This window comes from Archocentrus centrarchus, chromosome 13, assembly GCF_007364275.1.
Source record: "Archocentrus centrarchus isolate MPI-CPG fArcCen1 chromosome 13, fArcCen1, whole genome shotgun sequence".
NCBI lineage: Eukaryota > Metazoa > Chordata > Actinopteri > Cichliformes > Cichlidae > Archocentrus > Archocentrus centrarchus.
In genome coordinates, this window is record NC_044358.1 from 21359772 (window position 1) to 21386404 (window position 26633).

General features: G+C 40.3%; 3 protein-coding genes across 5 annotated transcripts; 2 read left to right on the top strand and 1 right to left on the bottom strand.

The window, feature by feature from the left end:
* The first annotated feature begins 1395 nt into the window (after nt 1–1395).
* map6b (microtubule-associated protein 6b) lies at nt 1396–9569 on the top strand. Of its 2 annotated transcripts, XM_030743461.1 has the most exons (4): nt 1396–2446; nt 4761–4974; nt 5545–5593; nt 8385–8495. In XM_030743461.1, exons 1-3 carry the CDS (start codon nt 1713–1715, stop codon nt 5587–5589), a joined length of 993 nt encoding a protein of 330 aa, XP_030599321.1. In that variant the 5' UTR covers nt 1396–1712; the 3' UTR covers nt 5590–5593; nt 8385–8495. The 2 variants fall into 2 exon arrangements, with proteins under 2 accessions (XP_030599321.1, XP_030599320.1); XM_030743460.1 differs by lacking the exon at nt 5545–5593 and having other exon boundaries at nt 1398–2446; nt 8385–9569.
* Nucleotides 9570–13000: 3431 nt separating this feature from the next.
* On the top strand, nt 13001–19120 carry LOC115790259 (histone H4 transcription factor). 2 transcript variants are annotated; one of them, XM_030744029.1, is made up of 10 exons: nt 13001–13112; nt 13594–13778; nt 14880–15106; nt 15203–15314; nt 15395–15547; nt 15648–15722; nt 16428–16548; nt 17801–17939; nt 18051–18175; nt 18293–19120. In XM_030744029.1, exons 2-10 carry the CDS (start codon nt 13628–13630, stop codon nt 18720–18722), a joined length of 1533 nt encoding a protein of 510 aa, XP_030599889.1. In that variant the 5' UTR covers nt 13001–13112; nt 13594–13627; the 3' UTR covers nt 18723–19120. The 2 variants fall into 2 exon arrangements, with proteins under 2 accessions (XP_030599889.1, XP_030599890.1); XM_030744030.1 differs by having other exon boundaries at nt 13020–13088.
* Nucleotides 19121–19205: 85 nt separating this feature from the next.
* On the bottom strand, nt 19206–24872 carry LOC115790260 (uncharacterized). The gene is made up of 6 exons (XM_030744032.1): nt 24612–24872; nt 22842–22982; nt 22579–22671; nt 22409–22477; nt 20951–21056; nt 19206–20863 (listed from the first exon to the last, which is right to left on the bottom strand). Exons 2-6 carry the CDS (start codon nt 22968–22970, stop codon nt 20070–20072), a joined length of 1191 nt encoding a protein of 396 aa, XP_030599892.1. The 5' UTR covers nt 22971–22982; nt 24612–24872; the 3' UTR covers nt 19206–20069.
* Between the last annotated feature and the right edge of the window lie 1761 nt (nt 24873–26633).

Consider the following 26633-nt stretch of genomic DNA (forward strand, 5'->3'; position numbering starts at 1 on the left):
GCACCAAAAACATCCTTGCAATTGCTTTAGTTGCTGCAGTTGCCTGTAGTTTACATGTCAAGCTGTAGTGAAGCTGTCAAGTGTTTCAAAGCAGAAATGTAGAGTTTTCACTTTTAAAGTTAAATTTTCTACTTTTGAAACATTTTCAGCTGTAATGTGCAGCTTTTACTTTGAAGGGGAACGTTCTCCATCTCTGGTTTGCGCTGCAGTTTTTCCAAGTTTCACTGTAGCTAAATGCACATGGCAAGCATTTGCAGGCAAGTCAGCACCTTCCATGTGAAGTACGGGTGATCATTTCAACAACCAAAGCAAACAGGAGTTTTTTTGGTGCAGGACCATCTTTGCAGCTGTTTTCATCTGGCAACAGCCAGAAACCACTTGCTGAACACACATTTTTGCCTACTGCTCTCTGGGTCTGTATGATTGAAGTTTTAACAGATTATTTGCACATTCGCTGACTTCATTATTTGAAAGTTTGGCCATGTTAAAACTAGCATTCACTATTTTTAACAGCATATATGTCATATAAGAGAAAATTAGTAATGATGGGTTTTGCTGCTGAGATTAACTAATGGCCTGTTTTTATTGTGCTTTTAATTCAAACCACATGATGGAGGCAGATGCCCCTGTTGATTCTCAGTGCAGGAAGCAGGAAGAGCACGAGAGGGAGCAATTCCATCAATATCAGCAGCATCCCTGAATTAATACTCAGGAAGCCTTTTCTAATGTGGAGCTGTAAGTGTGAATGATTTTGGACAGTCGAGCAAATCTGTTGAAAGCTCATTTCTATAAAGGCTAACATGATTTAAATAGTTGTGCATCAATAAGTCAAAATTAAAGGAAAATGCTGGTTGTAATAAAGTTAAATGTTTCCTTCACCATGCAGATTGCAGCAGGAACAGGATACAGCTCTGACTGTAGCAGAGGCCAATTACTTTGTTGTGATTAACATTTGTGGAAAGACAGTTTCATTTTCACTTCCATGCATTTTACATAAACCTTGTTTATGTTTTGCTTCGATAAAACTTGGCAAAGAAGAAAAAATAAAACTACATTTACTTACCAGAATGTTAATTTTTTTTCTTACCTATTTCATTTAAATATTTTGCGTCTACTTGAAACCGTGCAGCATTCAGATGCACTTCACTCGATATAAATGTGATTTTATTTGTTCTGATTTTCAGCCACATTTCGGCCATTTCCTCAAAATGGAACAATGGGCTTCTGTGAGGCTGCATCCACTGTAGGTTTAAGTTTCTGACATGGCAGCATTGGGGTTAACGGTGTCTCCTCCCTCTTTGCTGGCCAGACGGTGACGAGCTCAGGTGATAGTTCACCGTGCAAACTCAGTGCAGACCCCCGGGCTATCGAAGCATCACGCAAATGTGGGTGGGGTCGCTTTGATGCGCAACCAGACAGCAATGTACACACTCCAAAGCAAGCCCCCAAAGTCTTAAACTTGAATAAGAACAAACATCCAGCAGCAGGAGTGTGAGAGGGGGAGGGAGGCGTGTGGGCGCTTCTCCCTTCAGTGTCGGGCAAAGATTAGATCTGCTCATCAGAATTGCATAACGCAGGAGTAATCCTGACTGGACAAAAACTGAGAGGGTTCGAGTCGTGAGTAGGACGTTTATTTACACGTTTATCCCTAATTTATTTTACCCCTCGGCATCATTTTTCCCCCCTAGTCAGCTCTCCTAGAATTGAACATTATGGCATGGCCGTGCATTACTCGTGCTTGCTGCATCAACCGCTTTTGGTCCGAGCTGGATAAAGCAGACATCGCGGTGCCTTTGGTTTTCACCAGATACTCCGATGTGGCCGACGTGCCCCATGTGCCCCATCACCCGCAGCCGAAACTGAAGAAGGCCGGTGCCATTGCCATAGAAACCCAGCCCCATCCCGGCGAGCAGGAGGCTGGGAAGGCACCGCCCGCGACGGGTGCCGCAGCGGGCAAAGATGGCTCTACTGCGTCCGTCATGCGCCAAGACTTCAAGGCGTGGAGAGTGCGCCCCGAGCCCAGCTGCAAGCCCAGAAATGAGTACCAGCCTTCGCCGGCTCCGTTCAACAACGAAACTCAGTATCAGAAGGATTACAAGCCTTGGCCTATACCGAAGAAGCACGACCACCCATGGATCCCCAAATCGAGCCCCACCGCCGGCGGTCCAGAAAGGAGTGCAGGAAGCGGTAAGCTGGAGCATGTGGCCGCCGAGGCCGAGACCGGCGTGGAGAAGAGCGAGATTGAGGAGAAGATGCAGGAGAAAGAGTCAAAGGAGGTGACGAAGAGAAGCGTGAAGAGGGAAAAGTCGTCGGAGAGGAAAACAGGTGAGAAGACGGAGGGACAGGTGGCTGCAGATGTGAGCGCGGAGCAGAGGAAAGGCAGAGCGGCTGCAGACGCTCTGAACAGGCACATAAAGGAGGTTATGTCGACTTCTAGCAGCTACAGGTAAGTGTGTGAGCCTGAGCTGTGATAATCCACTGTTAGACGTAACAGGTTTTATTCTACGCTCACTACGCTCACTGCATTAAATGCTTGGCTTTATTTTCTTAACTGTGACTGTAAAATGAATAATAACGAAGGCTGTCAGCAGGAACGCATCCCTGGAAGCACTTCAGCTGTCACACAAAGATCACCAGAGGATTTTTGGTAGGCTATTGAAGGGGTCTCTTGTTGCAATCTCCAGTGATATCAGATGCCACTGCTACAGATAAAGGTTCCAGTATTGATTTTTTTTTTTTTTTTCCCCTTCATCCTTCCTGGGAGTACTACCAGATCAATGCCATTGACCATGAATGAGTAAAGCCACTAAAAGGATCTGAATGTAATCATGTGTGTCTTAACAGGGTTTCTCTGCGCAGGCTTCCTCCAAATTGAGTAGGCGAGGCATGCAAGTTAAGAAGACATGCTTCGTTCTGGTTCCACTGAAATAAAATTTCACATGGATGTCAGGACTGTCTTCAGTGAAGTATATAGTTTTGTGGAGAAAAGCTTATTACAGATGACAGTTCAAAAATTGAATTACTCTGTGCTTTGTAAGCAATGAAGTAGAAACATTTCAAGCAGATCAAATAATTACAAAATGCTAAACCAATGAAGGAGTAGGCTATGTATACAAGAGTACACAAGGGTCTCTGCCTCTAATCCAGAATATACACTCACTGGCCACTTTGTTAGGTATATCTGTTCAACTGCTTAATGCAAACATCTAATCAGCCAATCAAATAGTAGCAATACAAGGCATTTAAGCATGTAGGCATGATCAAGACAACCTGCTGAAGCTGAAAACAGAATGGGGAGGAAAGGTGATTTAAGTGACTTTGAATGTGGCGTGGTTGTTGTGCCAAATGGGCTAATCTGAATATTTCAGAAACTGCTGATCGACTGGGATTTTCTCACACAACCATTTCTAGGATTTACAGAGAATGGTCCAAAAGAGAGAAAATATCCAGTGAGCGGCAGTTCTCTGGGTAAAAATGCCTTGTTGATGCCAGAGCTTGGAGGAGAATGGCCAGATGCTTTGAGCTGATAGGAAGACAACTCAAACAACCACTTGTTAAAAACAAGGTATGCAGAAGAGCATCTCTGAATGTAAAACACCTTGATTCTTGGAGCAGAAGGCCTACAGCAGCAGAAAACCTGTCCTGTCAGCTAAGAACTGGAAACTGAGGCCATAATTTGTATGGCCTCATCAAAACTGGGCAATCTGATGAGTCTCCATTTCTGCTGCAACATTCAGAAGAGTAAGAATTTGGCATAAGCAACATGAAAAGCATGGATTCATCTTGCCTTGTGGGTTTCTTACTACGAGCTGAGGATCATTTAAATGTTTTTGCTGGCCACGTTCATCTCTTTAATCTCTGAGGAATGTTTCCAGCACCTTGTTGAATCTATGCTATGAAGAATTAAGGCTGTTCTGAAGGCAAAAGAGGATCCAACCCTGTACTAGCAAGATGTACCTAATAAAGTGGCTGGCAAGAAAATGCATAAATTCCCTTTATGAATTACTGAACCTTTGAGTTAAGTAATAAAATGTAATTACACACTGCTACCACTGATAAAACAATACTTTCAGGGTAAATAATGATAAACAATTCCTAATTAATTTTCTGTGGTGTAAGAGAAAACGTGTGTAAGCTTTATCTCACATCCCGTCCACTTCCTGTCCACGTGAACCTGAAAAGAAGACACGTTGCCCCTGCCTGGTCTTGCAGAGCGTGGACAATAAATCTGAAGGTCAAATTTTGATTTGAGTGCTAAAAATAAACTGACAGTCCTGCAGAACCTGCAGCTGAGCTTTAATCAACGCAATCTGAACGCAGTGTATAAATCTCACTGTAGAACAGTGTGTTTGGAGAACCTCTGGTGGTGATACAAATTTGTTGTTTTAACTTGACCCCTATGCCAAGGATAATCCATGCCGTACCCTTCATAGAAAGCTGTTTTTTGGTTTTTTTATTAACACTATTTGTAAACCTGCTACCTTGTTAGCATAATCAGTGGACACTGTTGTATATTTAATGTGTATTTTCCCTCAGTTCGTGGCTTATATTCTTTTTGGCTTTTTGGCTATACAATTGATTCATTTATCAGATTAACCAGAAATCAATCAACAACTAATCAGTAAATTTTTTATGCAGTGAGACACACACCGTCTGAGGTTGCTGCTTGTCCGGTGCAGCTATTTGATGACTGTGGATTTTATTTAATAAAATAATACATATAATAAAAATAGTCTAAATCTCCTTTCCACCGTTCTTAGGACTGAGTTCAAGGCATATAAGGACGTGAAGCCAGTGAAGCCCATCAAAGCTCCATCCCAGTATAAACCCCCTGAGGAGGAGACCAGTCTGGAAACCAGCTACAGTGCCACATTCAAGGGGGAGCAGGTGAAGGCTCACCCAACGGACAACAAGCTGCAGGAGCGCAGGAGGATACGCAGCCTGTACAGTGAGCCCAGCAAGGAGCCTGCCAAGGTGAGATGACATGCACACACAGATCTGCTGAAATCATACTACTTTATCTCCGTTATGGCTTCTTGTAATTGCGCACATATTGAAATCTAAATTAACCCAGTTGTATGCTAGATTTTGTGTTTTGTGATTTGAGTTTTAACTCACTGAAACCCCTGTTATCTTGTTTCACACAATATTCAAGTAATTCCTAATGGCAGGTGGTCTAACTTATCATATACACAAACTAGCACAGCTTTATATCTCCCTTTTTTCATTATAAGACATACATTTGTTGTTGCTACACTATTCCATTCATTATAGGTTTTACTAATAAACATAAATACTGTGTATTTAAGCAAGCTGTATATGCTAATAAGTAAAATGGCCACTGCATCACTTTCAAACATTTATTATTGAAATAATATTCCATCACTGAATTATGGTAATATGACTTCATCCCTTCGTCAACCTACTGTTTGACGATTTTCCCCAGATACCATAGGATCTATTTGCATGTAATGGGTTTGAATTGGTTAGCCTTGTGTCTATAGCGGTGTGTTCATATGGCCACTCCCTCTCTCATTCTTGTAGGACTTCTCAGAGACTGAGAGCAGCTCTGTGCTAAATCTGCTGTAGTCAGGTGTGTTGTCTGTTTCTTCTAGAAGGCATGGAGGCTGACCTCAAATTGAACAGCCCAGAACATGCATACTGTTACACACACACATAAACACGCACAGTATGCATCTTGGCTAAAGCAAGCCTCAGTCACTTTTATCACCCAGCTGCCAGACGCAGTCCTCCCAGAGTTATTTGCCACGTGTTCACTGTTTGCCCACCTCTCAGCCTGCACCAGTCGCTACCTTTTGGAGCTTAGTAGTTTTAGCAGTTCACCATGGGGGGAGTTTTGGAAAAAGGATGGGATTGGAAGGAATGATGAAGCAGATATGCTACCAGCATGTATCAGATAAGAATAAAAGCAAAACAGATGGATGCATTGCACCAGTGGAGCTGAACAACACAAAAACCATGTCCAGTTTGTTCGTGGCTCTATTGTGCTGGTACAAACTACACTGGGCAAGATGCCATTTTTCTTTATTCTACATGCAATGGCTGACTGGGAAGTAGGATACAGATAATAAAGAGGGATGGCAGTGCATTTTTTTTTATATTGGTAGATGATGTCTGATTTCTGTAGCAGCAGCTCGCAGGTCAGTGTGACACAGTCATGAGGGTCTAATTTTATTCTTTGAGGTCCACATCATCAGCAATATGAGCTGAAAATTATTTAAATTGTTGAATCTAATCTGGACTTTGTTCGGAAAATGGCTGGGCAACATGATGGAGTGCAGTGCTTTTATTATTTTATTTATTTTTTTACACTGGTACCATGGTAACATAGTCCTCCTAATCCCACACTGACCGTCTGTGGCAACAAAATTTATTAAAAAGATTTTCCATGGTGATGCCCCACTTACTTTGCCCGACTGCCTTTTTACTCACAACAATAGAGGGCTTTCTTTTTTTTTAGAGTCAGAAACGGCCTTTCATCGTCATCTCTTACAATATCGTTTGTTAAGTTTTATTTATTCAGCAAAAGTTGAGCATGATTTGCAACTTTGTCGCTGGATGCTAACTCATTTATAAAAACCGGGAGCCCGTCCATCAGTCTGTTGTTGCTGGGACGACTCCAGAAATTAGCTAAGTGCCTCACTTAAGGCCACATTTACCTCTGCACCCACTTTTCTCCACTCAGTAGTTTGATCTGAACAAATCTGACAGATGCAAGCCTGCTTGTCAAGCCTCCACTCGTATTAATGATCAAACCACATTATTTCATTCTTTAAAGCATTAGACTAACACGAGATGCTAATATAAACTAAATACTGTGTGCTTTACTTTCTTTAAATGTTTTTAATGAGAAACCTCACAAGCCACTGCTTTATAGAAGGAAAGGCACAAGCACACCTTTAGTGCTGTTTTTGTTTTTCTTCTCCTTTATCTTCATTCCACTAACCACATCATGCAAGTATCATCTGTAGCATTTGCCTGTAATTATTTTGGGTAGCTGGATATAATAAGATATGTATTGCATGGTAAAATAGGACTTGATTTATAATCTGTATGACAGCCTACAGTAAGTACAAATTTAAGTTACTTGTTTAAGATTTTGGGAAGTATCCTTATTTGTTTTCTTGCTTGGAGTTGGGCAAATTCATTCCATTTACATTATCAAATATTAAAACTAAAGCAGGAACTAGAAGATAATTATCTTAGTTTTCCACAAAGGTTCTCAAATTGTGCCCCGTGGTTCAGGGGCGCTCCTCTGTGCCACTGTATGTAGACTACGAGCACGACAAGGAAAGAATGCATGAATGTGCAATACATTTAATTCATCTACTTGTCACAGTATAACATGCAGAACAAAACCAAGAAAGCATTGGGTCCCCATTTTTAACCATTAGTGAGGTGGCTGTTAGTTCTTCACATCCTAGGTGGGGATAAAAAAAAATTCTTATTTCAACTTGTTGAACTGCAGTTTTTGCACCGGGGCTGCTGTCTGCAACATTCAGCAGTTTGAAAGCCCTGAAATGAAGAGGAGCAGCCACACTCTTGAGTGGAAAGATCAACCCTAACCTGACTGTCATTCAGTGCACAGCAAAGAAAAAAATCTGTCATCAAAGAAGACTTTTAACTTAGGAATCCATCTTAGGAATCTGTCGCGGACTATTTATTAATTCTTTCTTTAAACCGACACTATTTTGTGCCGTTGTATTTCGCCATGATTAAACAATAAATTTAAATAGTACAGCTGGCTAAATAGTGCTAAGTGGACTGGGGATTTAATTCTGGCACGTTAAACCGTTTGTACTGCTGCGTTTGATTGCGAGCGTCTGAAGAGGAAAATTGAGAACATTGTGCTTATATGTTTAGGCTCTGAACTCGATTAGTTAAAGCTCCAAATAGTAAAAAATACTCTAACAGGCTTCAGAGTATATGGGACAACTGTGGTTCCTGAATTATTTTTGTGTACAGAAAATAATTGATTTTTTCAAGAGCCACACCCTGCATATAAATGTTAGATAGGTGTCCTAAACAGTCAGCAAAATACCAGCTGGCAGGCAGGACACTTCCTGTAGTCTTGCTGTGAAACAAAAACTCCAGGAAGTCAGTGCTTCCTGCCTAAAATAGTTCTCCATGTAACCACAACCTTTTTCTTTCTTTTTTTTTTCACCTTTGCACAGAGCCAGGCTATCCAAAATTTATGGTAAACTGCGTTATGTTAATTGGCTACTGGCATTAGATTCCTATTTAGATGATGATGTTGTCATCCTCCAAGCAAGAAAAAATAAAATCAATTTCCCAAAGTATCAAATTATTTCTTTGACATCAGTTTAAGCTCAATCTCTTCTCGCACCTCCTCTCTCTTTCAGGTGGATAAACCAGTTTCCCGCACCAAACCAAAAAAGGCGTCATCATCAACAACACCAACAACAGGGAAGATGGTGAAAAAAGCTAAAGAGAAGCAGATTTCTAGTTCCCAGTCAGCCAAGAAGAAACCTTCTTTGGGCGCCTCAGAGCCCAAACCAGGTGGCGCTGTCACAAAGAAGAGCAAAGAGATCAGCAACAGACTGGCTGAAGCGAGTAAACAGTAAAAAGAGCTAACGTCACACTTTTCCATGTGTGATCGCGTTGGGCAAATCTCTTCCCTTTGGTTTATTTCCTTACCTGTTGTTTTTGCTGTCCAGTCATATACGGTTCACCTTTGAATGGGCACTGATGTTGAGCTTTTAGAATAATGCAAACAATTTCACGGTAAACTATGCGTGTGTGAAAGTACGTGAATGTATTCTGGTGCACAGAACTGCTTTATATTATTGAGCACATAATTTGCACATTGTTTCTATTAGTTCTGTTTGACTGCAGACCTTAAAAAGGAGCCATCAGTACACATGTAGTGTGTGTATGAAAGGGAATTTTTACCTTTGTCTGAATGGATGATGATTTCAGTGTTAAAATGATTGTTAAAAAAAAAAAAAATGTTACAAGAAGGTTTTGTCCTCTGAGTCTGCATCACATGAAAGGTTTTTGTGAAAGTGAATAATCTGTTTTGCAGTTAATTACAGTGCCTCCGCTGTATGGTCCTGGTTTTCCTTTCATTGTTCTGGATGGTATCCGGTAAGATAGAAAATGAACTGTAATATAATTACCACGGCTTGCATGCGAGACTCTGTTTTCGGTTGAGTAGCAACGTTTTAGCAGACTGTCTGTCACAGTCACATCCCAGCTTGTAAATTGAGCCTTTAAAGATAAATGTATAGGGAATAATCCTTTTCAAATATAATGCATGTGTAGAAATAGACTCTGATCACACCAAAAGGTACATACAGTGAGTAAAAATTATAGTCTAGTGGCTATTAAAGCTGTAAAATAAACACACCAGCAATATGGTTTCACCCACAAACATATTTCTCGCAATCTAAATGAAGATCCACTCCTCTGATTTCATATGAAATCTGTAGTTTTCACGATGACTCAGTGCTTTGTGGCATACAACTCCACCCTCCCCTCTGAGCTGTGATGCTGTAGTTGTGCTAAATAATTAAAAAAAAAAAAAATGAAGCATATAGGCGTAAAAAATGAAAATTTGCCATATTTGCTCAACAGTTTGCACTCTGAATGCGCTGATGTGTTGAAGGACAAGAAATGAGCCGGGACACTTTAAAATGCTGCTGTGTGAAAGTCTGCAACTCGCATGAGTTCATCGTGACATGAGGTGTTCTACCTCAAAATGTCATCACAGCCCAGCCTTCCGTCTCTGGTTGCAAACACTGACATATACCGTGATACCCTCAGTGGCTGACACGGCCACAGTGTGCGAGGGCCTGGTCTAGCACTAGCCACCATGAGTCTGCTTCCACTTTTAGCTTCTGTGCGTGAGTGATTAAGTGAGTGAAAGTTTGTGTTTCTTCTTTGTTTTTTCCTTTTGTGTCTGACCTCTTCAGCCTGCTGCCTGCTAAGCATCAAGTCTGACCCAACCACTACAAGTGCTGCTATGCACTCCGACACTCTGGTGCTATATCTCTCTTCTTATATGCTGTCTGGTTTGGACTGCGTGTGGCGTCAGACCAGAGTGAAGTGATGATATGACATACGTATGTCATTCTGCTGTTGTGATATTGTGCTTGTATTCTCAGCTTGCTTTGAATGAACTGATTAAAACAATGATACAGAATCCTGTGTTGTGACTTATTGCATTTATTTGGGCTTTAGTATTCGTTAACTTGTAACTCAACATCTAACCAAAAAAATACAACCACTTATTCTAAAATGTAGATGGTATATACACTCACTGGCCACTTTGTTAGGGACACCTGTTCAGCTGTTTATTATAGAATATCCTGTGAGGGGCAGTTCTCAGGGGAAAAAGGCATTGTTGATGCCAGAGGTCAGAGGAGAAGACAACAGGAACCCAAATAACCACTGGTTAAAACCAAGATATGCAGAAGAACGTCTTTAAATGCTCACAGTTCAGAGGTTTCTACTGAAAACTTTATGGAATTTGTGTCAAGACAAATCTGAACTAAACACATAACCAAGAATACTAATTACTATTTACCTTCAGTATCACTGGTTTGATTTATCCAGAAGAGAAATCAGAGACATTCTTTTTTCAAGTCTGGATTCTGTTGTTTTCTATTGGCCTTATAGTTTGTGCCCTGCAGATGCTGCTGTCCTCCAAACTCTACTGAAATTAAAAGGCTGTATAAAATATATGTGTGCAGTTTAAAGAAGAGATCCAAAATGCTCTCATCTAAAAACCAAACACTCACTGTTAATGAAATTGTGGAAGGGCGGATGCAAAATGGAAGCATTAATTTATCCCTTTGTCATCCCTTTTGGTTGCTGGTGGTCATTTTCTCCTGAATCAGTCATCCTGACATAAATCTGCATGAATAATTCAGTCATTATGGGCCCTTGTGTTTGCAGAGCAGCATGAAATATTGAATAAGAGTGGCACTGGAGCTGCCTAAGCTCTGCTCCCATCTCTAAAATACATGTCTGGCTGGTTATGGCCTCCCCCTATATTGTTGGAGGAAATACAATTTCATGCATGTATTTTATGGTTTTAGAAATATATTGTATATTTTGGGAGTTCAGTTTTGTCACGTTGAAGTAATAAATTCCAGTTACTGTCATACAAAAAAATAAGACCTGTGATAACACAAAGGGGTTTGGTTTACGTATGTATGAGAAAATGGCATCTAGTGTATATAGATTAAATGTTCAGCAGGTGGACACCGGCACAGAAGAGACTGCAGACGAGTTCCCACTTAATTAGTTCTATAACAGCTCATTCTTGGGCACACAAACACATGAATCACAGCGGATAAAATATGCACCACAACACAAGGTGTCTGTTATAAACACCTGCAGTGTGTACAACATTGTGCAACTTTATTTGTGTTGTATTGACTTCACATTAGGATACAAGCGCCCTCATGAAAATATTATATTACTTGGACAGACAATGCACTGATGGTCAGCAAATCATGACCTCTAGTGGAGGGGATCTGTTGCATCGAGTGAAGCTTGACTTGAAGGTGGCTGAAGGCTGAGTTCAGTTTTCCTTCTGATTAGCTTCCAGTTTCTGTTGGTGTCAAAGGCTTTCTGTGCCTGGATGGGATGTCCAGTTTCTCCAGGCATGAATCACTGCTCTTTCAGCTGTTAACACATGTGAATCCTTATCAGTGCAACAGAATAATACAACACGGCAAAGGCAAAAGTGCAGTTAAATCATGGCTGGGCTCTCTGGGTCATTTTTTATCAACCACACCAGAATAACTGCAGTAACAAAGTTGCATGGATGATTTTCAGATTGCAAAGAATATTTTCCAAATTGTTCCAACAAAGGACTTATTTAACAGTGTAAATTAAGGCCTTCATTTTTACATCAGTCCACTGTCTTGGCATTTTTAGATGTCCCCTCAGGCATGGAAGAAAGCTGATATAAAAAATGCAATTCAAACCCATTTAATGCTCATGAAATATTATGATCCCTGCAGTCTTTACAGCGATCTGTTTCTTTGTTCACCCTCTGGGTTTGAAGGAAATACTGGCGGGGAGGAGGGGGGGTACTTGTCACTTCCTGGGAGGAGTTTGGTGTGGCATTTAAAGATAAAACCAAGCATAAGAACGGTGGTTTAACAGCATCATTAAAAAAAAAGACACAAAGAAGACAGAGGCTTTCTGAGGTTAATCAGTGGTGGAATGTGTCTCAAATATTACACTTAAGTACAGAGTTGAGATTCTTGTTCTATAAAATTCTAATTTTACAATATAAAAAAGACGCTATTTTCTTGTTCAGTGTTATCTTAGTGTTTTGATATTTTCCTAAGTACCAACTTGAGCAAAATGTCAGGACTTGTCCCGGAGTATATTTTTAGTGTTTTATTAGTACTTTTACTTTAATGAAAATCCATCATTATACCCTATTGACTATAATGTAGATTTACAGGAGCTCTACTTATTTTATGTTTTATGGAGATTAAAATGCTCTTTGTGTGATATGAAATGAAACAAAATAAAGCAAAACAAAATAAAATAAATTATGACTTCATGCTGAGAAAGAGCACTACAGATGTGATGTTTGCTTTGATGGAGAATTAGGAGAAGGAGTTGCACTTTTCTTTGTGCACCTAGAGAGAGTGTCAAAAGAGAAAAGTGTGGTGGTGCTGCTGAGGAAGGCAGTAGCGGAAGAGAAGTATGTGAGGGTGGTGTAGGATGTGTGTGAGGGCAGCGAAACAGTGGTGAGGTGTGTGGTTGGAGTGACAGATGTGTTTAAGGTGGTGTTGGGATTATATCAGGGATCAGCCCCTTCTTGTTTGTAGAGGTGATAACAGGCTCACAGTTGAGGTCAGGCAGGAATCTCAATGGACTAGAAGAAGGAGAAGACTCGGCTGAATATATGCAAACTAATTTTCAGCCTGTAGATTGCTGTGGCCTCCAGTACAGTAGGTGGCGGTAGGCTCAGCTTTCCCGACACTCTTTTAACAACAAACGAAGAAGAAGAAGTGCCAGGAAATAAACAAAGCCAGACAAGCTGAGAGGAGGGAAGAAGAAGGAGCTCAGATCTGGTGCAGCAAGTGATATTAACTGTTGTAAGAAACATTTAAGAAAACCGTTTGTATCACTAGAGTTAGAAACGACAGCATGTATTTATAAACTTCCCCGTAAAAATGTACAAACTGTCTTAGTTTTGGAAAAGTCCGATAAAGAGCAGAGACCTGTGATAGGTTTCGCGGGAGCTAGGGTGTTAGCCAGATTCAAATCTTTTACAAACACAACTTCTTAAGGCAGAGGTTAATCTGGTGTTAACTAGTTATGGTCTCATTAACTGTTAAGTAGTAAACGAAATTGAGCTGCTTTAAGTTATTCAACCATTCGGTTAGACTCTAAAAAACAACTTTGGCGCTAACTTAAGCGTTAAAACGTTAACAAGTTTCAGTTTCCATCAGTCTTCGTTAGCTGCCAGCATATGTTAACTACCAGGACCGCGTTTTTGTTTTAGATCTCCCTATTTTAGCGTTGACTTTTCTCCCTGGGTTCAAATATATGCCTGCTTTCTGTGTGGCTGGTTAGGATGTGAGCGGCTGAGCTCACAGGACTCACCATCATGATGACTACAAAGAGACTCGGAAACTTTGAGGTGGTCTGTGAGTGGGCTTCGTGCAGCTTCACGGGCCGCTCCATGGAGGAGCTGAGCGACCACATGTCTCTGCATTTGAAGGACTACCTGGGAGACAACGATGCCCTGGAGGAGCTGGGTAAGTGTGGATATGTGTGCAAGGGGAACGAGGGATCAGCTTTTGCTGCATGTAAGGTTGAGCTGTAGATTCAGTTTATTAGACGGGACTAATGCTGGCTAATAAAACAGCTGTGCAGATCACTGAGAATTTAAATGGTCAGTTTTTGTTGAAAGTGTTTTAGAAATTAAAAAAATACATATATCACTGTGTTGCTTTCTGGTTTGCAGTATTTTTTCTCTTGTTTTGTCTTTCAGCACATCCTTTCTTTTTACTTTTGTTCCCCCATCAAAGTTCAAATTCCTGCCAGGCTGTGGCACATTTAATCCACTCCATGCTTATTTATATATTTAGTTAATTTAGTTGACTTTATAATTAAAATCAACTGAATCCATGGTAATCTACTCAATTAAAATCTGCCTCCATCTCATCCTATCAGCATCCTCTTCTGTCACTCCAACCCTCTTCATTTTTTTCCTCCTGCCTGGCAGCTCCATATTCAACATCTTTTTTTCCAGTATATCCACCATCCCTTCTCTGCACATGTCCAAACCATCTCAAGTGCTCAACCTGAGCTGTCTCTCTGATATACTTATTTCTGATCTTGGCCATACTGGTCACTCCCAATGAAAATTTTAACATCTTCAACTCTGCCACCTCCACCTCCAGCTCCACCTTTTATCTTTTGTCAGTGCCACCGTCTCCAAACCATACGTCAAACAGATCTCACTACCATCTTGTAAATCTTCCTTCTCACTCTTGCTGGTATCGTTCTGTCACAAATCACTCCTGAAACCCGTCTCCACCTACTCCACCCTACGTGCACTCTCTTCTTCACCTCTCTTGTGTACTGTCGGTTGCTTTGGACGGCTAACCCCAGGGGTATACATGTCGCCTTGTTTTGTGGCAGCAGCTGCGAGTTCTCCAACATTTTTGTGAATTTCTCTTCTAGATTTAGACGCTCAACACCAAACTACATGGTGGGGTAATGCTCATGCTGATCAACAGTTAATCTGGGTTACATGTTATTGGACTTTTGACTTTTGTTAGACATGAGACTTACAAAATCAGTTTGTGGAACATTTCAATGATTACTGATTCCCCTCCTTTCTTTTTTTTTAGATGAATATGCCTGCCTCTGGAATGGATGTGAATTTCTATCCATGGGTAGCCCTACAGAACTGGAGGTCCATGCTTACTTCCACAACTACCACGGTAAGCTTAAGTTTGTCGGGTCTCAGCTGCTCAAGTCCCGTCCAGATCTACCCAGCTGCAACCAAGGCATGCACAGCAACAACCTTGTTCCTGAAGGATCAGATGGATATGTTTGCCAGTGGGAGCAATGTGATGTAAGTATTATTCATTTAAGTTATTAAGTGGTCATTAAATGATTTATATATTGTCATGGGATTTATGTCTTTGTCCTTTGTTTTTGTTTTTTTTAGTGTACATTTAATAATCCTGAGTGGTTCTATCGACATGTGGACAACCACGTAGAAAGTGCTGAACCCCAATCTCTGCCTCAACAGCAGCAGGCGCTCTTCTGCCAGTGGGCAGGTACGACTGGGGAATTTATATGGTTTTCATGTGGCGTTACCTGTTGGCACACCGTGTGACGTTTCCTGTTTCGTTCACAGGCTGCGACGCCTTTTTCAAAATCAGGTACCGTTTGAGAGAACACATGCGAAGCCACACTCAGGAGAGACTTGTCGCCTGTCCTACATGCGGCAGCATGTTCTCCAGCAACACAAAGCTGTTTGACCACCTCCACAGGCAGGCCGAGCCAGTAGGTGAGACGGACGCCCTAGCTTGCAAAAAAATTTCTGTGATGTTGATGTTCTAAATGCTCTGCCTTACTACTGATTTCTATATGTGTGCTTCTCCTAACAGAGACGCTGGTTTGTGAACATTGTGGCAAAGCTTTTTCCAGCGAGAGGCTTTTGAGGGATCATGTTCGTCAGCATGGTGAGTTTTAATCCTCAGTTTTCTTGTTGGATTAAACTGTTTTTATTGCTGTTAATCTTTGCATTTTAAAGGAGGTTAAGTTCATCCTTGATCACAGAGCGGTTAACAGAAGCTCTTATTACTGCACCACTTGTATTTATTCTCTTTAGTTTTTGTTATTAAGCTTCCTACTGTATTATCTTTAGATTTTTATTCACTGAGCTCTTATTTTATTTCACTTTTTTCTATTTAACTGCATGCTGCCTTATCTTATCTTATTTTATCTTATCTTATCATTTTAGTAGCTGCCCATCATGTCACATCATGTTCATCACAAGATTAATTCATAGCATGGTTAAATTCACTGACTTCTTTTTGAGCATAAACTTAAACACTTTTCCATATTTGTGAAAAGTGTTTTGTTTGGTCAGACAGGTGTACAAAATTTGATACATTTAGTTCAATTTTATTTATATAGTATTTATATAGTTATTTATATAGTTATGAAAATAAGGAGTCACCTCAAGGTACTTTGTATTGTAATGTAAAGACCCTAAAATCAAAATAACCCCCCTTTGAGCAAGCACTTGGGACATGTTAGTTCTTTAAAATTGTAAAGTGTCAGCCATGAATGGAAGTTAAAAAAGTAAACAATGGATCTCTGACTCAATGTGATCTGTTGACCAGTCATTATATGTAATCTTGTCTCTTTTCTTTTCCTCCCAGTGAATCAGGTGAAGTGCCCCTTTTGTGACATGACCTGCACCACTTTGGCAGCTCTGAAGATCCACATCAGGTTCCGCCATTGTGATGAGCGTCCGTTTCCGTGCGACTTCTGTGACAAAAGGTAGAACCTCAAATCAGCTGATTAGGTGTCCAGTTGTACTCTGGAAAAATCAGGGTTTGGGGAACACAAACACCCTCTTAATACTTTTACTGCCTCTTAATGGCAGTAAAAGTTGGGTTATCAAGTTTCAGCTCTTTCAGTAAAACATTCTTCTATAAAATGTTGGCTCATTAAGGTCATAAATTGTGTATTTGTGAAGAAATAAACCAGCCAAAAAAGATTTTAAAGGGAGGTGGGCCTCAAAGAGACAGGAACTAAAGCAGCTGTATGAGAATCAGCTGAGTGGGTGCATCACGGGCCCAGTGTATAATAAATGGGGATGATTTTGAATTGTGATTTATGCAAAAATATCTGCTCTTTAGATCATTTTATTGTGTTTTTAATCAAAATACACCTTGTAATATCAACAGCCCGTGAACCAATCTTCAGGTTTATATTAGAAGTATTATAATATTGTATACCCTTTATTAAAGTCTTCTTATCCTCAAGTTTTCATTTATAAGACAATAAAAAACTCTTAGGAAGGGTTCATTATAATACTGTGTTTAAATGGGAGTTTTAAAGAAGAGCCACAAAATAGGAAAAAAAAAAAAAAAAGACCACCACCTTGTTTTCTTTTCTTTCCCCATCAATCATAATGATTGTATCTGGATGAGCTATTTTGGTTTGCAGCCTGTTGTGATGTCAGAACAGGGTGAACATCGCCCCCAGCTGGCCGGGGAGGTGTATTTACGCAAGTATAACTTGCATTTTGGTTCATGAGGTGACCAGAAATAACAGTTAAATGCTTGCGCCGAAAGTAACACAAACTCACTGCCTTAACTTTATACACCATACTTAAATGCGTAGTCATCTCCCAAAAGGCCCATTTCAAGCCAGGAAAAACTCGGCGCTGTAATTTTATTTCTTTTATTTACTCGGTAGAACTCTGTTTCTGGCTGGATCGTGGTCAGCAGCAGCTCATTTGCATTTAAAGCTCCTCGAGACAGCCTGCTTAGAGGAGAGCTAAAACCAGGCATGGCAGAATGAATTATCTGTGTAGTATCCTGAGCTGAAACCTGAAAATCATATTCTGAGAGCACATGAGGCAATAATGTGGGACATTTTAATTAGTAGCAGTGCAATTTCAAACTCATCTGTATTGAAAATATAAACAATAAGAGGCATGGACGTGTGACTGAGAACACTGCTGGATCCATGTCTTTATCACAGTAAATCAGTTTTTAACTCTTTTCATTTTTTTCCCCCACAGATTTAAGAACCAGCGCGATCTGCAGAAGCACACAGAGGTTCACAACGAGGGCACCGTGTACAGCTGTTCAGTGGAGGGCTGTGATTATACTTGTCATACGTTCCAAACAATGAGCCAACACTTCAAGAGAATCCATGAGGTTTGTTAGCACCAAGTCCAACATAAAACATATTACCTATTCAGATCATTGCAGCCTGTGTAATTATTATAGTTATATTAATAATAAAAATTATTTCATTTTTACCCACAGGTTGGGGGGATGGCTAAATATAAATGCCATATCTGTGATAAGGTGTTCTCTTGGTGTTACACTCTTACACTTCACCTTCGCAAGAAGCACGAGTTGAAGTGGCCCTCTGGACATTCCCGCTTTAGGTGAGTCACCTGTGGTCATAGTCATCCTCTCTGTTTTACAGTTCTCTTGGTACAGCAAGTATAATTTAAGTAGTTCTGAAAAGAAGTAAAGACTAAAATGGTTACCTCTCCACACAGGTACAGGAAGGATGTAGATGGCTTCCTGAAATTAAACATGGTGCGCTTTGAGACTGTTGAAGTGACAAAAGAGATCATGAAGAACATGGCCAAAAAGCCGCAGAGCCTTCAGAAAAGTCTGAGCAGCAGCAGTCAGGACGAGAGGGTTGCGGTCACACCAGAGAGCGGCCGAAGCTCTCCCACGGGATCCTCCTCACCCTCCTCCAGCTCCTCCTCCTACTCCTCAGAGTTCTCTGGAGGTGAGGACATGTCGTCTCAGCCCAGCCCCAGAGGCAGCGACTCTCCGGTCTACTGTGTGATGAGCACTATTCCTCACGTTGAGGACGAGTCTGCAGGACTAATGCAGGAGGACTGTGACGGTATTGGTGCTTCTGGAGCTGTCCAGGCTCTGACAGAAGTTGCAAGGGGCCTTGGAATGGATGTTGTTTGATTGTTCACGCTACACTGGGTCAAATGGCACACACCCAGTGTTAGCTATATGCAATGAAATTGGTTTGTTTGTTCATATTTTGTTATGCAGCTGTTAGTGGAGACAGCACTGGAACAGTTTTTGGAGTTTATTTTAAATTCCAAGCTTCCTCACATTCTCCAGTATTTGTTATATTGAGAAGATCATGTGCACCATGGTTCTGAAGAATGCAGTTTCACTATAGCAGCTCTTTTAAACTCAAATGCCACAGCCTTGCTTTTTAAGGCCCCGGACCATAGGTAAACATTTCTGTTAAAGCTTACATGAATGGGGAGGATTTAAAAGGACTAGAAAGCTTGTTCCATGAAGTATCCACCATGCACCGAATTCAGAAGAGTTTATTTTCTATTGTGGACTTTGCTTAATTTTATTGTTACAAAGTTAAATACATTTTTGAAACCAAAAAAAAAAAAAAAAAGAGCTTGTCATGTTTTTGTTTTGTTTGTATTGATGTTGTTTAATTAGTACTTGATAGATTCACATGACTTTGCACATAGTTCCACCATCAGGTCAAAATTTACATGCAATCAATCTGATTTATCACCAAATGGTAGTTGCATCAACTTGAACATGAGATTAACATCATACCTGCTTAACTTCAACATGTCAGCATTTGTCATTGCGATCTTTCTAACGCGCTCATGTTAGCATTTAGCTCAAAGCTTATGTGCATAATGCAGCCTCACAGAAAGAATCTCCATAAATTCATTTTAATGCATCTGCAGTTATTTTTTTATGTTTGCAGGTTAACAAACATTTCATTTACTCAAATTTAAGCATCAATACTACCCGACCAGTTCATATTCCACTTTGTTTACCTGAGCCCAATTTTTAAAAAATTAGCACATGAATATGAATCTGTTTACACTGAAAATATGAGAAATGCACTTTATGTAGTAACACTGAAATGATGTTCCAAGCTAAATGACCAGTAAACAAGACAAACACTGTAAATATAATATGATGTCCTAATAGAGCTCTTTGGGTACAGGTGTACTTGTGTAGAACATCTCATGTGGAACCAGCTTCCAGTTTGGGTTGGGGAAACAGAAACTTGCTCTACTTTTAAGATTAGATTAAAACGTTGTTTTTAAATAAAGCTTATATTTAGAGCTGGATTAATCCCTTGGCTGTGATGCTGTAGGCTCGGATTACTGGGAGACCTCCCTTAAAAATATTCTCCATGTGTTTATAAGCCACTAATACATATCTTTAACTTCGTTTTGATTGCGCTCCATATAAATAAAACTGAACTGAAGTGAGAGATGTTAGGAGAATGTGAGCTCTCCTTTATAAGACTGTGGCGCCTCAGGGTCCCAGTACTGCGCTGGTAGAAAGCCAGTGTGAGGCAGCTGACATCTGGAGTGGTGTTGGCACTTCTCTTGATGTAAGTATCTCCCTCCCTTGAAGAAAATAAGGAGGTGGTGTAAAACCTCTCGCTGCAAGAGGCTTCCTGATTGCTTTGCAGGTATTCTGTGAATAATCTTTAAGGGCATATTTCCTAAAGTGGAGAGCATGTGTGTTTCTCATTGTCTCCCATGAAGCAGTTTGGCAGGGATGCAGCTTGGTGCCTGGATAAGAGACATTAAATCTAATGCTGTTAGGATACAGGAACGATAAATCACTTATGTTAGTATGCTGCATTTGCATGTTGTGTGACAATAGATGTGTACGAGTTGTGATGAATGGAGGTGGATCGTAATGCAAAGTCTGAGAAGAACCAAACGGACTTTCTAAAGTTTCCTGCTTCATTCTCTTTGCTTTGTTGATGCCTTCACACTCAAGGCGCCTCTTCCTGCTAAGTGAGCTGCAGCGTCTGCCGTCAAGATCTGCAGTGACTTTTAGTTCCCTGAACTTGTCTTTATGAGGCGAATCGTTTGTTGGGCTAGATTGGCAGATCTGGTGTTTCTCCTTCTCATCAGGTGTCGAGTGCTGGTCCTGCTCCTCACAGTCAGGTTTCTCCCTCTCGTTTGCACAGCTGTGAGAAGGCACTGGTGAAGGTGTGTGAAGGTCGGAGAGAGAACTTGTGTTCCGACCTGTATTTGCAACTGTTTTTCCACTTTCACTCTTGCTTCCACATGCAGAGGATCCAGATGAAGAGTCTAAGTTCAAGAAAAGGATCAGCATTATCTTACATGTTGCTGCAGAAGTTACTGCATTATTACTTACATTACTAGTCAGAAACTCACCTAAATATGGGTAAGCGCAGGGCTTTTGTTGAATAGAGGTAGAGAGACTGGTAGCAGGACACTCAGGTGTCAGATCCTGTTGACTGCTGTGCATTTGTCGCATTTTCTGGTAAATTAAGCATCAAATGTGGTTTATAAAACAGCTCAGCTATGAAATCAAATATAAAAAGAAACAACTCACTGGTGCAGTAGGAGATCAATACAATCCATAAATCATATCCCTCTACAAGGTATAACATTTAACATTTTTGTGCAGATTTTTACTGTACAATATTGTGGGCAATAGAATTCACAGTAATATTACTTTAAAAAAAAAATCGGAATAATAATAACACTAAATTAGTCTTTTTTAGTAAATGAATTACACTCAAAATAAGAGTGTGGGGAGCTGTAATCCTCTGCATTACAAAAATAATTAGGACTAATGATTTACAATATCATTTAATACACTTGCTGGACACCTTATTAGGTACATCTGTTCAGTTGATTGCTATTGCAAATATCTAATCAGTCCACTGTGGCAGTAACTCATTCAGGTATGTAGACACAATCAAGACAACCGTGGATGTGGCATGGTTGTTGGTGCCAGATGGGCTGATCTACTGGGATTTTCTCACACAACCATCTCTAGGGTTTACAGAGAATGGTCTGAAAAAGAGAAACTATCCAGTGAGGGGCATGAAAATGCCTTCTTGACGCCAGAGGTCAACTCAGTAATCACTTGTTACAACATGTGTGCAGAAGATCATCTCCAAATGCACAGCAAGTTAAACCTTAAAGCAGAAGGGCTACAGCAGTCAGATGGCCACAGTGGTGCCACTCCTATCAGCTAAGGACCAGAAACTAAGGCTTGCATGGGCTCACCAAAATTGGATAACAGAAGATTGGAAAAATGGTTCCTGCTCTGATGAGTCTCAATTTCTGCGGTGACATGGTAGGGTCAGAAAGCATGGATCCATCGTGCTGAACCAGCCAATTGTGTGGAGGATATTTTCTTGGCCCAATTAAGTAGCGTTTAAATGCCACAGTCTACCTGAGTATTGTTGCTGACCGTGTCCATCCCTTTACGGCCACAGTGTACCCATCTTCTGATGGCCGCTTCCAGCAGAATGAAGCACCATGTCACAAAGTTCATATAATCTCAAACTGGTTTCTTGAATATTACAATGAGTTCACTGTATTCAAATGGCCTCCAGTCACCAGATCTCAATCCACTAGTGCACCTTTGGGAAATGGTGGAATGAGAGATTCACATCATGGATGTGCAGCCAACAAATCTGCAGTAATTGTGTGATGTTATCGTGTCACTATGGACCAAAATCTTAAAGGAATGTTTCCAGCACCTTGCTGAATCTATGCCATGAAGACTCAACAAGGCAAAAATGGGTCCAAATGGGTGGTAGCTGCATAAAACAAATTGGATCAGTGGAAAAAAATGGATGGATGGATAATTCTTACCTTGAGTTGTTTGTGGTAGTAAATCTTCCAAGCAATACACACATGCAGTGCACCCCATCTCCCTCGTATCTGGAAAAAAGTGTGGCAGTGGAGATTCTTTAAATTTAGTTCAATTAAAACAATTTACCAATCATAAACTTTTAGTTTTAAAACAAAAGTTTTTGACTCACTCTTGAGTTAAAGATTCTTTGTGTTGCTTTGTGAGAGGCTCTGATGGGAGCAAAGAAGGTCCTCACTGTTTGTCCAGGCAGGTTTGTGTTAAACTGTAGCAAGAGGTAAGAGATAGATAATAAGTAACAAGTGGATAAAACAAGTGATGAAACCTCAAAAACTGTGATCTGACTAGGCTGGAATAACTTCCAGGTCTGAGCGGCTTCAGATGGGGACGGTTAAAGTTATTATTAAAATCTGAATTTTAGACATATCTTCTCACATTTCTGTCCTGAGCTCCCATCGGTGTTGGAGTCGGCAGGATGGTCGAGGATTGGTGCAGGACAGGAGTGAAGGCATGCTGGGGGATGTTCTGATGCATGTGTTGAAGTTGACAAACCAGGCTGTGCATGCAGGACGTGGACTGACGAGATAGACACAAGTAAGGTTTTAGTTCCTGAGCGGGTGGGATGGTACACTGTAAGAGCAGACTATTTTAAAGTCTGACACTATGGGGCAGTATTTGGGCAAAATCAAGACAGTGAAGTGTAACGTTAGTCCGTTACACAAGTTAGTTAACCGCAATGTAAGCCCTGTTTTCTTGCTCTATAGCTGTTTGCATTTTAGCAAATTGGCTTAATTTAAAGAATTAGAAAATCCCATTTAAAGTGTATCACTGTATATCACAGGGAAACTGAAGAAAACTAAAAAACAGGGTGATTTTCTTGAGAAGGTTTGGATACTACAAAGCTCCCTGATCCCAGTGCATTGTGGTTTTTGTTTAAAGATGCCAGCCAGTAAGGATATTATCTGAAAACAAATTGTACAGTATAGAATAAACCTTTTAAGTAATTTGCTTTGCAAATCACATGCAAATGTATCTTGTTAGGCTGCATTACAGGTGATAATCCAATTGAGGCATTCTGTGTGCCAATCCATTTAATTAATTTAGAATCCATCCGTTTCAAGGACACACGATTAGTAATGCTGTTAGTGAATGGGGAGCAAAGTGATTTGTGTTGAATATAATATTAGAGAAGGAAGAGGCTTGAATATTCCTCTCTAGTGATCTATTTTGAATGTGACGTGCAATAGTAGGATAGAGAAGCAGAAAATAAACTTGTTTATAAAATGGTGCTCACCTATTTAATACCTACTAGATGACAGATAATTAATCAGCACACAGTATTAACACAGTATCTGACAGCTGGACTCTGTGGTTGTACTTCAGTATGCAGTGGTGTTTGTGGTTTCGATCAGTCGGAGTACAAACATTTAAAAACTATTTGAGAAAAGCTGCGTAGAGCTGAGTGCACTCGTTTCTGACAGACCAGATTTTCTTCACTGCAGCAATCCAATAGCCTGATCCCTCCCTTCTCATAAAGACATGATTAGCGAGGTTACACATCCTATGTTCTCTAAATTTCGTGCATGTCAGCGTGCCACAGAAATCCTTTAATCTCGTAAGGGAGCTGTTTGTTAGGCGAACAGCAAACCGAGTGAATAAGGCATCGGAAACATCTTGCTGTGTCATCGGAGGGCACGAATTGCACTCCAACAATGACACCATTCTCAGAAAAAAAGTTAACTGGTTTTAATCCTTTATTTAATGTGTAATTAGTAAAACACAAATGGGCAAAAAAAAAGATGAGTGTTACACCCCAGAACCATCTGAGCAGTTTAGTAAATTCTGATAAATGTTTGACTCAGTGGTTCCCAAATGTTCATTTAAACTGCTTTTATATGAGCAGAAGCTAAATGTACAAGAAATATTTCACTGTTTTCAGATCCTGCCCAAACAATTAATCAAAAAGCAGCTTAAAATTAACTGATACTGTCATTTGAAGCCTGAAAGCAACTGTAGCACAACTGATTACTCACCTGAGCAATCATCACTTAATTAACGTAGCAAACAGATGTCTTTCTATGCTTGAAAAATAAATTTACACGGTATATGAAATGTCTCCCTGTTACGACAGGGGCCCCTCTCACATGTTAGTATTTGGCATTTTCCTTCCATAGTCATATGTTTTTATAAATAAATGAGTCTTACCTGTGAGCAGCAACTCCTTTGAAAGCTGGATATTTGAAAGTTAAGATCCAGTGAATAACATCCAGCCTGATTATCAGCCAGCAGATTCCTTATATTTAAATTTGAGCTAAATGAAAAAGACAAAAATAAGTCCAGATCAGTTCAGCCAAGCATTCGGGAACATGAACCCTGTTTGTTGTCCCTCTGCAGGTCCTAACTTCTGGTCAGCAGGGACCACCTGTTGCTGTGAACCCGCGTCAGCTGTCTGCTGCCCCTGGTCAATTAGTCAGTGTTACTTACCAACACTGGGAAAGACCATTAACTACTCCTAATGGCTTAACCTAATCCCATCAGCCATCTAAAGCTTTGTGATTGAGTTTAGAGAAAGACAGCTTGTGCGGCAGCAGAAGAGATTTCACAGGGAGAGACAATACAAATCTGACACGCAAATAAATGCGACACATCCCGCTGTTTTTATTGTTGTAAGCAGCTCGTCCACCACCGTGCAGTGGAGAGCAACATGTAAATATTTATGAGGTGAATACTAGTTAAACACAACAGGTTTTATTGGTAAGAAAAAAATAACATTTCTTATGTTGCACAAATGCAAATGTCGCAGCACTAAGAAGCTTATATTTGATCTAAGATGTTACAGATCATTTTATTGTTCATCTGATGAACCCGTACCACTGCGAGGCGTCGCTCCATCCATTCGTCTGTACTTCCACATTTGTCATTTTACGGACACTTTTCCATTTTCACAGCATAAAAATATTGAAATATTGCTTTTCTGCACATGCATCCTGTTAGATGGTGATGATCATGATGTTATTGGTTGTAATTATGGAGGGAGTGGTCCACTTGGTTGACTCCCACATCAGGAAGGCGTGGTTTGGGACTTGTAGTCATAACACCCCTGAACCCAAACACTTTCATTAAATACACCCACACCTACTAAAAGTACTTTTCCTTTTCTATTTTAACACCTAACTAAATTGATCATTATTCATTGATAATTATCAGTATAATATATTTCAAACAGAGCGGACATGATGACATTTTTTCAGGTGATTTAAAGCACCCCTGAGGTCACATAATCAAAGCCCATTATTGATATTATTTGCAACGCTTTTCGAGAGGCACTCCACTAAATAATACATACATATAAGGAATTATGAACAATACCTGTATTATATAATTTATTTTTTTCCCATGACTCTTTTGACAAAATAAAATTACTGTACTGTAGTTCCATGCTACATATTACCAGTTCCTAATGTAAAAAGTAATCAACATACTTTAAATTTAATCAGTAAATGATATGATTACGCATTTATTATTTACTTTTGTGACTTTTTACCTGACACCCTCTTAGATCTGATTTACAGTTCAGAAATGAGACAGAGTGGATATTTTTTTCTGCACGAGTGACAGTAAACGTATTGTGTGGTCACATCTTGTGGGAAAAAAAAAAGGATTTATCAACACAATATGAAATCATCCAGCAAATTTTCAGCCACTTGCCCTACTTTGACAAACAGGAAGTTTGTGTTTCAGCCAGAGAGCAGCATGTGGTCACATGAGGTCACTGTGAGGCTCAGCATGGAAGTGCTGACAGCACTAATATAACATCATCCACATAAGAAAATCTGCTGGCTGGCTCCAGACGCGTCTGCTCTCAGTATAGCTCCAGTGTTTGGGTTTCCACATGAAATGCTCAAATAGATTCCTTGAAAATTGTCATCTGGCTCAGGCTCAATGTCCCAAATGGCCCCAGACAAATTGGGCTACCCTTCAATTGGATCCCATTAAGCAGAACATAAGACGGTGATTGGATGAAGCTTTGGGATGACATGTTCTCCTCGATTAGCTAATTCCATTCTCAATAACTATCCAGATCCTGTTAGTGTGGGCAGGGTTAAAGCTGCTCCTGCACTGGACGTTATTCACTCAGCGAGCGATCTATTGCCCTTTTTGACCTTAAGCGCCAAGACTAATTAGGCAACTTAAAGCAGCTTCTTCAACATGGAGCTACAAAGACTA

Excerpts from the sequence above, each read along its gene's own strand:
- map6b (XM_030743460.1), top strand. The coding sequence starts at position 1,713 with ATGGCATGGCCGTGCATTACTCGTGCTTGCTGCATCAACCGCTTTTGG. Across the intron at positions 2,447-4,760 it reads TCGACTTCTAGCAGCTACAG|GACTGAGTTCAAGGCATATA; the intron begins GTAAGTGTGTGA and ends CACCGTTCTTAG. Across the intron at positions 4,975-8,384 it reads CCAGCAAGGAGCCTGCCAAG|GTGGATAAACCAGTTTCCCG; the intron begins GTGAGATGACAT and ends TCTCTCTTTCAG.
- LOC115790259 (XM_030744029.1), top strand. The coding sequence starts at position 13,628 with ATGATGACTACAAAGAGACTCGGAAACTTTGAGGTGGTCTGTGAGTGG. Across the intron at positions 15,315-15,394 it reads GCTCTTCTGCCAGTGGGCAG|GCTGCGACGCCTTTTTCAAA; the intron begins GTACGACTGGGG and ends TTTCGTTCACAG. Across the intron at positions 18,176-18,292 it reads TCTGGACATTCCCGCTTTAG|GTACAGGAAGGATGTAGATG; the intron begins GTGAGTCACCTG and ends CTCTCCACACAG.
- LOC115790260 (XM_030744032.1), bottom strand. The coding sequence starts at position 22,970 with ATGCACAGCCTGGTTTGTCAACTTCAACACATGCATCAGAACATCCCC. Across the intron at positions 22,672-22,841 it reads TGGGAGCTCAGGACAGAAAT|TTTAACACAAACCTGCCTGG; the intron begins GTGAGAAGATAT and ends CTCTTGCTACAG. Across the intron at positions 21,057-22,408 it reads ACTACCACAAACAACTCAAG|AAAATGCGACAAATGCACAG; the intron begins GTAAGAATTATC and ends TTAATTTACCAG.